Source organism: Hyla sarda, chromosome 6 (genome assembly GCF_029499605.1).
Source record: "Hyla sarda isolate aHylSar1 chromosome 6, aHylSar1.hap1, whole genome shotgun sequence".
Lineage (NCBI taxonomy): Eukaryota > Metazoa > Chordata > Amphibia > Anura > Hylidae > Hyla > Hyla sarda.
The window spans coordinates 104,053,884-104,071,398 of NC_079194.1; the positions used below are offsets into that span (position 1 = coordinate 104,053,884).

A 17,515-nucleotide genomic window follows, 5' to 3' on the forward strand; every position below is an offset into this window, starting at 1 on the left:
GGTCGGCTTATACTCGAGTATATACGGTATATAATTTTTACATTTAAATGGCCCCTTTCTACATTTTTATTATTGTTGGCTACTTTTTCAGTTCCCTGCTTAAAAATTTATAAAAATGTTGTTATAAAAAATAGAAATTTCGTTAAAAAAAAGTTTTTTCTATCCCTACAGTAGCTTTTCTTATTATAATTTTTTTTTTATGTACCCTAAGAAATTTTATTAAAAAAGTATCTACATCCTTTTTTGGATAGCTAAAGTACAAAAAAAAAAAAGAATAAAAACTGCCTGCAAAGATAAAATCCCCATGTCGTTTTTCTATGGGAGAAAGACACCACAATTTCAGGGGAAAAAACGCCATAGGCTAAACATGCTGCGACTTTGCAAACCGCCAAGGAGCTGAAAAATGCCAAGAGAGAGTGAAAAAAAATTGCACAAAGGATAAAAAAAAAATTCCAAACTGAAAAACGCAAAGTGGAAAAAGAATTTTGCGATTTTTCATTGATTTACAGCTAACATCTGGCCGTTTTGGCATTTTTCGTTGGAGAAACGGACACACAAAAAAAAAAAACCCAAGTAGAAACTTACCTGCGATGCTGTGACCCAGCATCTCATCAACCGGACTTCCACACAGAGCAATCTCCGCTGAGCGGGGAGTGCACGTACGTGCTTTTCTTATTACAAGTAGAAACTTTGCCTAAGAGTAGGGTCACACGGCGCATCCGCAGCGTATTTCACACTGTGGATGTGCCATCACAAGCGAACACAGAGAGCTACCTGGCTGCAGCCGCAGTGTGAAATACACTTCAGATTCGCCCTGTGTGACCCTACCCTTAGAGTGTAATCACACATACAATATCCGGTGCATATTTCATGCACAAGATTCGAAGCTGCAGATTTATTGATTTTATGCTGCAGCATCAAATGTGCAGGATACTGTACGTGTGAGCATTTCCATCTGGGACATTTATTGCATATTCAAAGAATAAGTCATAAGTAAGTGGCAGATGTGGGTCCAACACAGATATATCAGCTGATTTTTTTTACCACCTCCGGCGATCAAGATTGCCCATTCAGGTGGAAGCCGCATCTATCAGACATTTACGTATTATCCTGTTGCTATGCTTTAAATGTCTCAGATGAGAATACCTCTTTAAGTAAGAACATTCTAAAGTTGTTACCACAAATGAACATATTAGATTTGAAAAATGGGTTTATGTTCTTTGCTCTAAAATGAAAATCTCATTGTCCTACCAATAATAGGGACAAAGGGGGACATTTATCATTTAGTTTACCCCTTTTTCTTGTGCATTCTTTTGTGCAAAATTTTGCACATTGACTTTCATTGCGTCTTTTTTGATAGAATATTTTCCTGTGTCCTCTAAGTGCTCCTGTACCGTAGAAACAAAAATGCTTTACACACTAACTTACTATTGCACATTTTTTGTTTAGATATTAAAACTTTGCGCAAAGGCAGATTTTGTGCAAATACAGAACACCAAGGAGTGCACGTACCAATGTGTCAGATGGTAGAAACATGAAGGAATGTCTATTTGTGAGCAAAATTTATCAACAAGTTTGCACACGGTTGATAAATTTTGCACAGACATTCAAAACATAGAAAGCACTGACATTGTTTAAATGATTTCTACCTCACACCGACATTGATAAATCTCCCCCGCCCCTAGTGTAAATCTAGCAACATATAGTGGGGAATTAAAATAAATGTCAGGTGGTTGACCCAATATTGTAATATATTCCCACGTTATAGTGCATATGTAGTCCATTTATTTTTTATTTTTTTTTACAATCATCAGTCTTCTGGGTAAAGCTCTGGGTATAATATAGGCTGTAACTTACCATTAGCATATGACAAATAATGGAATGCATATCCAAAGTTACTCCAGTATCATAATAAAAAAAACTGTAAAATATATATTTTATCCATACAATAGGATGTAAAGTTCTTGAAATGCTCGTCATAAATTAAAATACCAACTCATCAGCATCCACGCCGACATGCACAGACATCATTGTTAGTCAAAACCAGGCACGAGAACAATACAAACACGAGGATCCTATTGTTCACAGCAAACTGGTTAAATAAAAGCTGTGTTAAATGAACAGTTAGCTGATACAAAAGATCTGTTACAATGCCTCTGTTCTTACCAAAGCATGCGATGTTCCCATCCATACCGATGTACTTTAAGTCGAACTTTGCAGCCTCGCTCTCAATGGGATCGGTTTCCGACGTGTCATCCATTGCAAAAATCTCCTTTTGTCTAAATTCCGCATTGTCGTCAAAGTTAATTTTTGCATCAAAGCACACGACTAGTGATAAAGAATGGGAGAAGAGAAGAATGTATTCAGAAAGAACATAAAGTTACCTGATGCCAATGCAATTCTTCGTTAAGCTTAGAAGATTAGAAACCACAATTCAAAACCATATAAAATGGACCTTTCTACGTAACAATGACACAAACATTTGTTTTATCTATCAAAAGCAGAATGGTGGATGGATGAGCACATTTAGCAAAAGAAAACAATTAAGATAGAACAATTACTTCCAATTGTTTTAAGGCATTATTAGTTTGTGCCGCTAATTAGGTTTATTGAGTGCGAGCTGTTTGATCAATCATAATGGAAGGCATTTCGTTCCGAGATTTCCACAGCGAAAACAGTAAGGAGATGACAATGGGACAACAGAGATAACAGGGTAACAATAGAAGAAAAAGCTGAATTAAGACAAGTTCTCTTTGTGCCTTTTGTGATATCCATATGAGGCTATTAGTGTCTATGCACTAATTGATCCATCAGGACTGTCCTGTGTTTGGGGAGAAGAAAACAATAAAATCACACACACACACACATATGTGTGCGTGTGTGTGCACGTGTATATAGCGAAGGGATGGAGGGGAGGAAAAAAAAAAAAAAAGCTATGCTCATCTACCGAAACCTACTGCATTGATGCTCCTGGTCCCCACTCACCAGATTATCTTCCTGGTAACACGTTGTCCCTGCTGGAACTGTCGTGCTCAGTCAATCACTGGTCGCAAAACTGTCCTGCCCTACTCACTGACGGGCTGAGTGGACACTTCTTGCAGCCACGAGGCATCACCAGGAAGAACGTATGACAAACAGAGACCGGGAGTGTTAGTCCTGCAGCTGGAGGGGGTTGTGGTAGGTGAACATAGCCTTTTTCCTCCCACACCACACTCACGCCATAATTACAATACTTTTTACCTGAGCTATGCATTTAAACCAGTAATTATTGATGAAAACAGGTTTTCAAGGTCACATCCCAAGCTTCCTGTTCTACATTATTTGTTTACAAAACAGGTAGTACAACTTCGCCCTACCAAAGTGAATGGAACTGTGCTGCAATACCAAACAAAACCCATGGAAAAGTGTGAAATTTGTATCAATAAAGCTGTCAGGTTTTTCTTATCCTGGACAAAAGTATGAATGGAGGTTAAATGTACACAGCAGATAGTTGTGCTCACACCATAGACCTATAGACTCCATCCAGCGGTTGTGCTCTAACATGGCATTGGATGGCAACAGAGAGCGAAAACTACTAGGTCAATTATATAAATATATATATAACAATCTTTTTAATAAAGACTAAATAAACCAAGAAATATATATATATAAAAAAATAAAGTGCATTTCTAAGCAGGTTTATTGGCTGGTAGTGAAATTCACATCATTCAATGTGTGTATAACCTGCCAAGGCCACATCGTAGATGATACACTCTAATAGGCTGTTGAGGGTATCACTGGCAAGAGCGATTTTTACCAGACAAAATGCAGATCAGTTGGTAATAAAGGGGCTAAAAAAAGAAGTGATAACTTATATGCCCCTAACTGCTCAGATAAACATTTTACTATTCCTGAATAGATAAGGTTGTGTGACACTTCTTGCAGTCCAAAGAACTGTGCATTTGTAAGGGCTTTCTCATTCCAGCCTAGACTGTCTACATAAGCCAGGGAGTCATTTTGTAAGGACAGCTGCACCCTATAGCTTAGTTTCAATAGGACAGATAACATAAAATCTAAACAGAACTCCAATGTAAATTGTTGTGAACAAAGCTCAAATAACCAATCCATAAGAATGTATTTGCACTATAGGCCCAGTTTTCTTCTTCCTTATACAATGCAAAAGAGGTAAATAGTAAAAAAAAATCTCAAATATGGCTCTCCCATGAATCCTCGGAGTTAACAGAGATTGAAGAGGGCAGTATTTTATCATACTAAACTTGCTCCAATTCCTATCTAAGTGCAGCCAGTGAATGATCAGTGGCATAGAAGTTCTGTTCCCTGACCTACCCTGCATAGACTGCGTGTAATCCTCTGTTAGGCTATGTTCATATGTATTTTACGCTGCGGATCCGCCGCTGAAGGACCCCTGCATGATGGCTTTACATGTGCCTGCTTGGAGCGGCAATACACAGCTACGAGCAGACACACTGCGAAGTGTGAGTCACAGCACACATGTGCAGTATACTCACACATCGTAGCTGCTCTCTGCCTAGCTCATGGAGCAGGGGGAGCGGCCGCCATGTGTGCGAGTACACTATGCAGGCGTGGCGACTCGCACATTGCTTCAGTGTATCTGCTCATTGCTTCAGTGTATCATCATCAGCACTTTAATCATGAAGGTACATAAGTACTGGAAGGATTAAGATTATCAAATAGAAGTAATTTACAAATCTGTTTAACTTTTTAGCAACAGTTGCCTTGAAAAAAAAAAAATCCAGAGTAACGCTTTAATATCTGTAATGAGCACTGTATTTTATCCATATCTGAAGACAGTCCTGTGAGGGTAAACACAAGAAGAGAGAGTTTTTGTAGAATTTATCAGTATATTAAAAGAACAGGGAGAGTGACGGAATCCTATATGGCAATATTACAGTGTCTGAATCTGATGCTACTTGTCTGAGCTATGAACATCACTTCTGTTACACGACCCATCTTATATGAAGAAATTAATCCAACAACACTCAACATAGCACTACCAATAACTTAAGCTCAGGCGTAGAGAGGAGGTTTTATAATACAGCCCAAAAGCCGTAAACATTGATCACCTAGACCTAAACACAAAGCTGGAGATCTTTAATAAAAATTTAAAGGGAATCTTTCATCAGTATCACCTTGTGGTACAGGCTTGTAGTGCGGGTGACACTGATGAAAATATACTTAAAGGGGTTATCCAGGAAAAACTTTTTTTATATATCAACTGGCTCCAGAAAGTTAAACAGATTTGTAAATTACTTCTATTAAAAAATCTTAATTCTTTCAATAATTATCAGCTGCCGAAGTTTAGTTGTTGTTTTCTGTTTGGCAACAGTGCTCTCTGCTGACATCTCTGCTTGTCTTGGGAACTGCACAGAGTAGAAGAGGTTTGCTATGGGGATTTGCTGCTAAACTGGGCGGTTCCCGAGACACGTGTCATCAGAGAGTGCTTAGACAGAAAAGAACAACTCAACTGAAACAGCTCATAAGTACTGAAAGGATTAAGATTTTTTTTAATAGAAGTAATTTACAAATCTGTTTACCTTTCTGGAGGCAGCTGATATATAAAAAAAAGTTTTTTCCTGGATAACCCCTTGAACAAAAGCACAGATCAGGAAATGTTAAAGTGATTTACTTCTTTTTCCCATGCTAGTGACATCAGTCTTCACTCTTCACATGCAGTGATTTATCCCCCCTGTGCAGCCTCCTATGCTGCAGAATGGAGCTCCACTCTGCAGCATAAACCCCCTTCCTCCACATGTGGAGCTGGCAAGAAGCTTAACTTCTCTTCGCTTGAGAGATTCCACTGCCAAGAAGATGGCTGTAGGGGGAAGGAAGCGCTTCATATGAAGACTGAGGACGATGTCACTGTGCAGAGGGGGCTTGAGAATGCCCCTGTGCACCAAGCTACTCATTAGAATAAAAAAATTATATCACTGGAACAAAAAGCACAGTTCAGGGAATGGTCAGTATCATTTTCATAATGGTCACCAACACTACAAGCTTATACCAATAGGTTAGTGCAGGTGACACTATGACAGATTTCCTTTAGGAAAACCCAACACTGCTCTATGCATACCTGCAAAGGATAAACTTCAAAGCGGTGACGGACTGTTCGCATGATGGACCCAACTAATAATGGGGTCCATAAAGTTCCTTATTGGTGTCCACCTCTTTGACTGGAAAAAAAATCTGTGGGTGTAGATTAGCACATGGCTAGACTGGGCCAGTAATTAGGATTTTGGGCATAACTTTTTATTTTGAGATAAAAGCCTATGGGGGAGGGACTTAACAAAACCTGTCCAGAGGAAACGTTGCTAAGTTTCCCAAGGCAACCATTCAGATCGCTTCTTTCATTTTTCAGAGGCCTTTTCATAAATGAAAGAAGCGATCTGATTGGTTGCTATGGGCAACTCAACAACTTTTCCTCTAGACAGGTTGTGATCAATTGCCTCCTATGTATTTATTTTTTTATTAAAATGCTTTCTTTTTTGTTTTGCAAATACAATAAAACAGCACCATCAGAAAAACATACAAGCATTCATGTCTCTTGTTATACCGGCAGATCATGCAACTGTGGACAGCTCCCCAAGTCATATAAAGCAAATCTAATTATACGACTGAGGAAACATGTCTGTTATAGGATGGCTTTTTACCTTCCTTATTACAGACACCGAAAGCACACACACATTCACACTAGTGCCCCCTCCCTCTCTATTAATATTCTGCAGAACAGTGAGATCATCACCATTGGTATTCTTTATATATGGCACACGGCCACTCAGCTACAGCTAAACGAGCAAGGAGTTTGCCATTCTTTTCCCAAAATTCAAAAGACTAGCATCTCCTTAGCCAGCAATTTTTGTGAATTTTTTTGTGGATTTTTTCTTAAGGAGAAGCAACGCTCTCTATAAGGTAATCAAACTTCTGTTAGACTGGGGAGAAGGGCCTAAAAGAAAATGTTGCTTTAAACAGAACAGCAATTGAAAGCTAGTACTCCACCTGGCCTTCTGGACCTTCCTATTAGCTGCGACCCCAAATAGTAAAGCTCCCCTAGTGACCCCTCCCCATAGATGTCTCAGCCAATCAGCAGGTCATGATTATCCAAATTGTTGGTCCAGAAGGTCTGTGAGCATCTGATAGAACAAAGGCTACATCCATAGTGTACAACCAAGCAGGGTGCACTTGCCAAACCCATAAGTGGAGCGGTGGGCCAGTCTAAGCGTGAGGAGTAGAGTGAAATGGTCTGAAATGCATCTGTGTGTGTAGGTCATACCGTAAATTAGGGGAAGGAGATTTATATGTGGTAAAGGCTAGGTGTACACTAGAGAAGGATTTATGGATTGTGGGAAAATAAAGTAATACTAGCTGAGTACCCAGCATTGCCCGTTTTTTCCTTCCTTATCCTTGTTAGGGAGGAAAATCAAAAAGGAAGCTTTTGACTTCATACCCCATCCCCATATATTTTTGCCATATCTTAACCTCCTATCTCGACCTCCTATTTTTGTGAGATGGGGTCTGGTTGCAAGCCGGATTGACACATTCACCATGAGATGCAGAGCGGAGCTTGTGGAGTAAGGTACTGGAATTTCCATATACTCGCATGGGACTTGAAACAAAAACCCATCTTTTATGTTAGGGTGTAGGTAAGGGTTAATTTAACTATCATATCTTTTTATTTGACATATAAATAATATATATATATATATATATATATATATATATATATATATATATATAGGCATTATTGAAATATCTCCAGCCATATGGAAGTTATGTGGGAACATACATTTCCCATTTATTTGCATGGGACTTAAAAAAAAACAACCCTCACACATAGGAGTAGTTAAGGGTTAAATTAACTATCCTATATATTAAGTGGACATATAAGTAACATGTGACCAAGTATTATCGAAATATCTCTTTCCCATAGACTTGTATGGGACTTCAAACAAAAACCCCGACCCTGGCAAATAGGGGTGAGTAAGTGTTAAATCACCTATCCTATGTTTTTTGTTGACATAAGTAACATGTGTGCCAAGTTTCATGTTAATATCTTCAGACGTGATGCTGAAACATATACACACGTTGAGTTTTATACACATATATATACACACATATACACACTAGCCCGGTTTTTCTATCCTAATCCTTGTTGGGGAGGAAAATAAACAAAGGAGGAAGCTTTTGACTTCATATGCAATCCTCATATATTGTTGTCATATCCCGACCTCCCATCCCGACCTCCCATCCCGACCCGTAATATGTGTACCAAGTATTGAAATAGCTCCAGCCGTACAGAAATTATATGGGAACATACATTTCCCATTGATTTGCAAGGGACTTTAAACAAAAGCCCTGACCCTCAAAAATGGGGGTGGTTAAGGGTTAAATTAACTATCCTATATTTTAAGTGGATATATAAGTAACATGTGACCAAGTATTATGGAAATATCTCAACCCGTTTGGAAGTTATGCAGTAACATATATTTCCCATTGACTTGTATGGGACTTAAAACATAAACCCCGCCCCTGGCAAATCGGGGTGGGAAAGGGTTAAATCACCTATCCTATGTTTGTTGTTGACATAAGTAACATGTGTGCCAAGTTTAATGTTAATATCTTTAGCCGTTTGGCCGTGATGCTGGAACATACACACACGTTGAGTTTTATATATATATATATATATATATATAGATAGATAGATAGATAGATAGATAGATAGATAGATAGAGAGAGAGAGAGAGAGAGAGAGAGATTATATAGAGATATATAGAGGGAGGGAGATGAGAGAGAGGGAGGGAGATGAGATACAGAGAGAGAGGGAGATAGAGAGGGAGATAGAGAGAGAGAGAGAGAGAGAGAGAGAGAGAGGGAGATAGAGAGAGAGGGAGGGAGATAGAGAGAGAGGGAGGGAGATAGAGAGAGAGGGAGGGAGATGAGAGAGAGAGGGAGATAGAGAGAGAGGGAGGGAGATAGAGAGAGAGAGATAGAGAGAGAGAGAGGGAGATAGAGAGAGAGAGAGGGAGATAGAGAGAGAGAGAGGGAGATAGAGATAGAGAGATAGAGAGATAGAGAGATAGAGAGATAGAGAGATAGAGAGATAGAGAGAGAGAGAGAGAGAGAGAGGGAGATAGAGAGAGAGGGAGATAGAGAGAGAGAGGGAGATAGAGAGAGAGAGGGAGATAGAGAGAGAGAAAGAGAGAGAGAGGGAGATAGAGAGAGAGAGAGAGGGAGATAGAGAGAGAGGGAGATAGAGAGAGAGGGAGAGAGTAGATAGAGATTTATAGAGATAGAGATATATAGAGATAGAGAGCTAGAGAGAGATAGAGAGAGAGATAGATATTATATATATTGTGACAGTGTGGCAAGGAAAGGGTGCATTTCCCACACTGATCCTGCAGAAATTTCCACCTGTGGACTAATCAATGAGGCAGCAGAAAGGGGAAGGGTCCTTAAAAGTAAGAGAAACAGAATAATCTGGGCTCTCCCCTAGACAGAAGAGGCTGTTAGAGGGGGGAGACACTGTGTCCAGTGCCAGGCGGGCACAGCAAGGGCTGCTGAGGACACAAGCGTGGACTCCCGGTGTGAGAGACACGGCTCCTGTAACATATAGCAGGTGGCTGTACAAATGGGACTTTATGTTCAAATGTGAACTGTGTCTTATAAGGCTGCAGGACTTATTGTGTTTAAACTCACAGGGAAAAGCCCATCAGTTATTAGTCAGGGCATGCTACATGTGTAGTGAGTGGCTAGACGGCCTACGAGTTATTTTTATATTTTGTTTATCCTGCATCCCATTTAATAAACCTGGCGAGGAGCCAGAATTGCAGAAAGGACTCATTGTTTGCCGGTTTATTGTGGAAAAACGTGTCCTTTGGCTACAGCAAAGGACGATCCCAGAGTGAAACCCTTTACAATATATATATATATATATATATATATATATATATATATATATATATATGTATATGTATGTATATATACACACACACACACACACACACACACACACACACACCGGGTTTTTGCCCGTCTCAGAACAAATGTGGAAGTGGAGGTATTTGGAGGCCAAGTGGGCATCTGGAATTGGGATATTGATGAAGTATTCAACATTTTCCAGACAGTCACAGAAAAAAAACTACAATCCTGATGTAGTCTTTTTAACAACTGAAGACAAAACCCCACAACGACATCCTTAACCCCCTCCTCAGAAAAAAAAAAAATAACATCCTCGTCCCTTGGTCATGTCTGGTATTGCAGTTAATTTCCATTTCATTAAACTACCCCTTTTTGTAATTCTGGAGGACCACAATAACAACTGTTCTTTGCTAAAGTAGGTTGGGGGGTGGGGAACACTGCAAGCAGCAACATGGTTTCTCCTGATTGATTGGTAATTGCCTGCAGTTTACAGATATGTGCATTATAGGATTAGGCAAATGCATTGTATACACAGCATCCAGTACGGTAGTTTAATAAAGCAATATTTCCAGACGACAAAACAACACAGCCTTGTCTCTCTCCAAACAGCGACCAACGGCTCAAGATTAACCCATTATTTAATCCCAACAAGTAAACAACTTCATCACGAGCCAGACACGTTACTTAACTTTAATGAGCTGATCTCTTACTATTATACAAGTGAATGCGGACTGCTGAATAACATAGCTTAGAACAGATGGCAACTATCTTATACGTACAAGAACATTAAACTGTTAAGGATATTTTTATTTGACCATTAACAGACAATTAGATATTTTAACTGGTTTTAAACTACTTCTGTAATGGCCGAAGTGTGTGATTCCAGTACGAGTATTTACATTTAAAGCATTTCTTTGGTGCTTTGGCTTCCTGCTATGCAACCACAGTAAATGGGTTAGAACGGCAGAACTTGAAAAGAACAACTGTACAGTGCGATTGTCCTGAACTGGAGTTATGGTGTCTAAGGGATACCCCCTTTCTTCACCAGGGACACCCAAAAGGAAGCTTGGAATTGTCACATTCCTATGTCACAGTCATCAGATGTGTCCCCTATTGGCAGCGGAGGCACATCAACAAATAAGGCACATGATGGTAGTCAGATGGAAGTCAAGGGTCAGGATTGGGTGGTCAGAGATTGACAACATTTGAAAGGGAAAAGCCAGGTCACTTAAACTTTGAGGAGTCTTGAGTCTTGTGAATGTAACATGGACACCACATCATAGCTATACTATGGCCATCTGGACACAGCCTGAGAGTACAGGCATACATGGCATAAAAGCTGTAGATTTAACACATTTAATTATAGCGGATCTTGGAACAGGTTTATTACAGACCACACACGCTCAGTAGTAACTAAACTAGGGGGGGGGGGGGGGGTCAGCGACTGCTAGTGCTTCAAGTAAGCAGCTATCAAAATCTCTCTATGGATTTCATGTATTCTCAAATTTTTCTGCAGATGAGAAAAATAATACAGGCTAACAAAATTGGCAAGGAAATTACCCGCTCAAAAGCAAAGCAAAAAATTACTATTAGAAGTTTCAAGGAATCCTTAACACTGGTTTGAGACTGAAAGAGTCCTCTGGGTTTAGCTTATATGAAGCTCTTCTTCCTGTATTTAGATTGGGTGTACTTCTATAACTCTTTCTTTAGAAGAAGGAGAAGGAACATAGGGAGGGTCTTACAGTAGAAGCGCTGCATAACAATGTCTGATTAACCACAATAAAAATAAAAAGGCTGGCATATATACATATATATTTTATATACACATACATACATAAGATTATATGGTTGCATAGGTTCTTAATTAGTAATAGCAGATAAAAGGTGACCAAATGTGTCAGCTAGAGGCTGAACGAAAGAAAGAGATAAAACATAAACAAGGGTAAAATCTTAAAACAGTGGTGATTGTATATGTATTTGTTATAGCAGTATCTGGTGGACCTGAGGAAGGCACAAGGAGTGCTGAAATATGTTGTCCTATTGTTGCATACATATAAAGTCAATTTGTTATGTGCATCTCTATGGTATGCAAAATAAAGACTGCTGAACTAAGACCGAATCAGACAACACTCAGAAGCGGATAGATAAGTCAAATTAAAGGAGGAGGCGCTGCTTTATAATAATGTCTAAATAACAACAGGTGATGTACAGAACAAATGGACTTTATTTGTATGCAACAATAGGACAAAACTCTTTGGCACTAACGTGTTTGTTCCATAGGTCCACCAGAGACTTCTGTGGTAAATACATATAAAATCCCCACTTTTTTTTAAAGATTTAAAATCTTTTTATACAAGATTTATACACTTTTTGTCTTTTTTTCCCTAGGCATATAGTTATGCATATATTTATTTACTTATGTATGCTTTCTATTTATTCATTCTATCTTATTTTATCTATCCCTCTACATACATGTATGCATTTACTACAGTTCTATCTGGTGTACCTGAGAAAGGCACAAGTAAATGCCAAAATGCATTGTCCTATTGTTGCATACAAATAAAGTTGATTTGTCCTGTGCATCGCCTGTGGTTATTAAGATATTGTTATGGAGCACGCCACATGGACCCTCCCATTGTTCCTCCCTTCATTTGACTGTTTCTTTATATCATCTACTATAGTATAAAGCACAACCCGAGAAGGTTAATATGGTGGTATGGTTCCTTAAAGGGGTACTCCAGTGCTTAGACATCTTATCCCCTATCCAAAGGATAGGGGATAAGATGCCTGATTGCGGGAGTCCCGCCGCTGGGGACCCCCATGATCTTGCACGCAGCACCCAGTTTGTAATCACTCCCCGGAGAGTGTTCGCTCCGGGCCTGATTACTGTCGATCACGGGGCCGGCGGCGTGTGACATCCCGCCTCCGCCCCCGTGTGACCTCACGCTCCGCCCCTCAAGGCAAGTCTATGGGAGGGGGCGTGACAGCTATCATGCCCCCTCCCATAGGCTTGCATTGAGGGGCGGAGCATGACGTTACACGTCGTCGGCCCTGTGGTCGCCGGTAATCAGCCCCCGGAGCGAACACGCTCCGGGGACTGATTACAAACGGGGTGCCTTGTGCAAGATCACCGGGGTCCCCAGCAGCGGGACTCCCGCGATCAGGCATCTTATCCCCTATCCTTTGGATAGGGGATAAGATGTTTAAGCACGGAGTACCCCTTTAAACTTTACACAAGGGAGCAACCCTGTTTCTTTCCATATTTCTACTTTCTTTTTTTTTTTAAATGGCATGGTGTGGTGGTATTATTTAGGTTGTACAAAGTGTTGTAAAGTGCAACAAACAATACCTAAAAAGTACCTGTCACCAAATAAACCTTTCTAAACTAACTCAGGCTATGTTCCCTAACTACTCCTAACACTCCTCCCACCCTTAAAAAAAAAAAATTCAGAGCTTTAAAAAGCTCTGTATCATAACTTGCTCACATATCTCCCAGCAGGCATGACATCACTGAAGCCTGCTGGGGGACCATTTCCACCCTCACATCCTTGCAGTGCTGTGATGAATAGAAGACCTCAGGCTCTGTGCAGCTTTCAGCGAGGCTCTGTGCGCCTTTCAGCGAGGCTCTGTGCACCTTTCAGCGAGGCTCTGTGCACCTTTCAGCGAGGCTCTGTGCACCTTTCAGCGAGGCTCTGTGCACCTTTCAGCGAGGCTCTGTGCACTTCCTGAGTTTGGTCTCCTGCCAGGCCGTGAGGAGACCAAATTCAAAGTATTAATTGTGGCAGGGAACAGAACAGAGCCACCTAGTGGACGTTTTTTCTATTACATTTTAAACATATTTATGTTGATAATTTTAAAAGCAAGTGAAGGGGTAAGTGTCTGCCAATTACACAAGGAACACTATAAAGTTTTATTTGGTGACAGGTACTCTTAAAACTTAATATAATTATAAAAAAGGACATGAAAGAATGTCCAGCCCAGCAGCTCTTGGTTAAGATGATTATTAGTATTCACCAAAAAAAACACAATTGCATAGTTTGGACAGCAGTGATGCGTTTCGACTAGAAACATGACTAAGACTAAAAGAATCTGAACCAAGAGCTGCTGAGCTGGACATTCTTCCATGTTCTGATTCAAGCCATGTGTGGTTTGCACAAGTTCCTTGCACAGCGACAAGGGCTGAACCGGATAACACATTTTGTTTACATAATTATAAAAAAAAAAGTAACAAAAATACACCAACTGTCACCTAGATAAAAAAATTGAGATGACCTAATTAGACTGTTCGGGGGTGGGGTAGATAAAGACCCCTTAAAAAGTAGGATACCATAGAATATCAAGATCCTTTTGTTAAGGAAGACAAGCATTAGGAAACAGTCACATGTTGTGCCCATATTTGTGTATTTTGCTTTCAGTTCTTGAAAATTTCTAAATAAAGTGAAAAGGACTGCAGGGAGTCACACTGAGTGCAATATGAATATCTTTTCCCAAACTCAAACAGCAAATTTACCTTATTATGCACTGATGCATATCCCACTCCCACATATGGAGACAGATCAGCTGTTCTAGAAAACACTAAGTGACAATCGCTGGGGGGAATTGTAGGGTGTCATTACTCAGCTTTCCTAGGAAAATGACAAAAGTGGATCATCATCTTGACAAAACTCAATAAATTACAACATCTTTTTGGAGGAAACGTTCAAAATCAACCAGATTCCCGTTCTCATTCTAGAGCAGTTATTCACATTCCAGTAAAAATCACAGTTGATTCAATGTCATAGTCATCTAAAAGCAAGCTTTTCAATTAAACTGTCGACAAGGCCTATTACAAGCCGCGTCCCATGTGATGCTGGAACCACAAGCGCCACTGATGTCATCTGATGAACACATTAACACCTACGTATCACTGGGACTGCAGGCGCATACGAATGTACAGGGAAGGTGACACATGCATAATGTTAACTCTGCCTGACAACATGATGTGAAGGAGACGATGACTTGTCATGATTTACCCAGCCTAGAAAGCCTATTCTCCCTTGCTTAGTCATAAGCAGCCAAAATATGTTCCAGACTAGAGTCAAAGCAATATTTCTCTATTCTCCACAGCAAGGCCAAAATACACTGCTCAAAAAAATAAAGGGAACACTTAATCAAAACAATGTAACTCCAAGTCAATGACACTTCTGTGAAATCACACTGTCCACTCAGGAAGCAACACTGATTGACAATCAATTTCACATGCTGTTGTGCAAATGGAACCAACACCAGGTGGAAATTTTAGGCAATTAGCAATAAAAAGGAGTGGTTCTGCAGGGGTGACCACAGACCACTTCTCAGTTCCTATGCTTCCTGGCTGATGTTTTTGTCACTTTTGAATGCTGGCGGTGCTTTCACTCTAGTGGTAGCATGAGACAGAGTCTACAACCCACACAAGTGGCTCAGGTAGTGCAGCTCATACAGGATGGCCCATCAATGCAAGCTGTGGCAAGAAGGTTTGCTGTGTCTGTCAGCGTAGTGTCCAGAGCATGGCGGCACTACCAGGAGATGGGCCAGAACATCAGGAGATGTGGAGGAGGCCGTAGGAGGGAAACAACCCAGCAGCAGGACCGCTACCGCCGCCTTTGTGCAAGTAGGAGCTCTGCCAGAGCCCTGCAAAATGACTTCCAGCAGGCCACAAATGTGCATGTGTCAACTCAAACGGTCAGAAACAGACTCCATGAAGGTGGTATGAGGGCCTGACGTCCACAGCTGGGGGTTGTGCCTACAGCCCAACACAGTGCAGGATGTTTGGCATTTGCCAGAGAACACCAAGATTTGCAAATTCTCCACTGGCGCCCTGTGCTCTTCACAGATGGAAGCAGGTTTACACTGAGCACAAGTGACAGACGTGACAGAGTCTGGAGATGTCATGGAGAATGTTCTGCTGCCTGCAACATCCTCCAGCATGACCGGTTTTGGCGGTGGGTCAGTAATGGTGTGGGCTGGCATTTCTTTGGGGGGCCGTACAGCCCTCCATGTGCTTACCAGAGGTAGCCTGACTGCCATTAGGTACCAAGATGAGATCCTCAGACCCCTTAAGAGACCATATGCTGGTGCGGTTGGGCACTGGGTTCCTCCTAATGCAAGACCATGCTAGACCTCATGTGGCTAGAGTGTGTCAGCAGTTCCTGCAAGAGGAAGACATTAATGCTATGGACTGGCCCGCCCGTTCTCCAGACCTGAATCCGATTGAGCACATCTGGGACATCATATCTCGCTCCATCCACCAACGCCATGTTGCACCACAGACTGTCAAGGAGATGTTGGATGCTTTAGTCCAGGTCTGGGAGGACATCCCTCAGGAGACCATCCACTACCTCATCAGGAGCATGCCCAGGTGTTGTAGGGAGGTCATACGGGCACGTGGAGGCAACACACACTATTGAGCCTCATTTTGACTTGTTTTAAGGACATGACATCAAAGTTGGATCAGTCTGTAGTGTGGTTTTCCACTTTGATTTTGAGTGTGACTCCATATCCAGACCTCCATGGGTTGATAAATTTGATTTCCATTGATAATTTGTGTGTGATTTTGTTGTCAGCACACTCAACTATGTAAAGTCAAAAAAATTTCATTCAGATCTAGGATGTGCTATCTTAGTGTTCCCTTTATTTTTTTGAGCAGTGTACAAACGAGGTTTCATCTGACTCAGCCCTCCCTGAAAGCTTAAGAGGTGCTGACAATAACACCCCCCCCCCCCATTTACACGCCATTAGCGTTCTCCCTATTAGATTAGAATTAGATTATACACCTGCCCTCTAGGAGATGAGCTGATACTATTTTCAAAAAGAACTTCAAAGTTCTATTTTACTGTGTGTTCTGCTTACTGTGCAAATATCTGATCTAATGCACAGTACGCTGCGGGTACAAATTCCTATTAAGTTACACTACAGCAAAAATTGACTTACAATTCCTAAATTGAAAAATAGAGCGAGTGCAGGGCTGTTTTTGGCAGGTTTATAGCAGACACAGATAAGCGGTAATCCTCGAATCGAAGAAGGATAAAAACCTATTGGTTTTTACTTTAGAATTTAAATCCAATATTGGAGTCGTTATGAGGCCATTTGGCTCGGAAAACACTTGTGTCCAATTTGAAACATTCGGCTTTACAAATTATTTTATGGACCCGGAAGCAAGACAGAGCATCCTCAGTTTTGCAGCAGGTCACAGTAAAGGCTTCCACCACACATTGCACTTTATAAAACAAAAAATATTTTTTTTATTATTTTTTGCTTCCAGGTCATAGAGTGGAAAAGTAATTGAGATTTTTAAATATAATAATTAACAAATCTATATAACTTTTTGGCACCAGTTGATTTAATTTCCCTAACCTGAGTACCCCTTTAACCCCTTAAGGACCGAGGAAATTTTCACCTTAAGGACCAGAGCATTTTTTGAACATCTGAGTACTGTCAATTTAAGCATGAATAACTCTGGTATGCTTTTACTTATGATTTTGATTCAGAGATTGCCTTTACGTGACATATCCTACTTTAACAGTGGTAAATTTCCGTCGATACTTGCATCATTTCTTGGTGAAAA

The 17,515-nt window shown here is 40.5% G+C and overlaps 1 protein-coding gene across 1 annotated transcript in view; it reads right to left on the bottom strand.

The window, feature by feature from the left end:
• The window catches only part of SUCLG2 (succinate-CoA ligase GDP-forming subunit beta), a 285,301-nt gene that overhangs the window by 129,181 nt on the left and 138,605 nt on the right, over window positions 1-17,515 (bottom strand). The window contains exon 8 of the mRNA XM_056524572.1: window positions 2,167-2,328. Within this exon, the coding sequence (XP_056380547.1) occupies window positions 2,167-2,328 (162 nt within the window). The remainder of the gene's footprint in view (window positions 1-2,166; window positions 2,329-17,515) is intronic.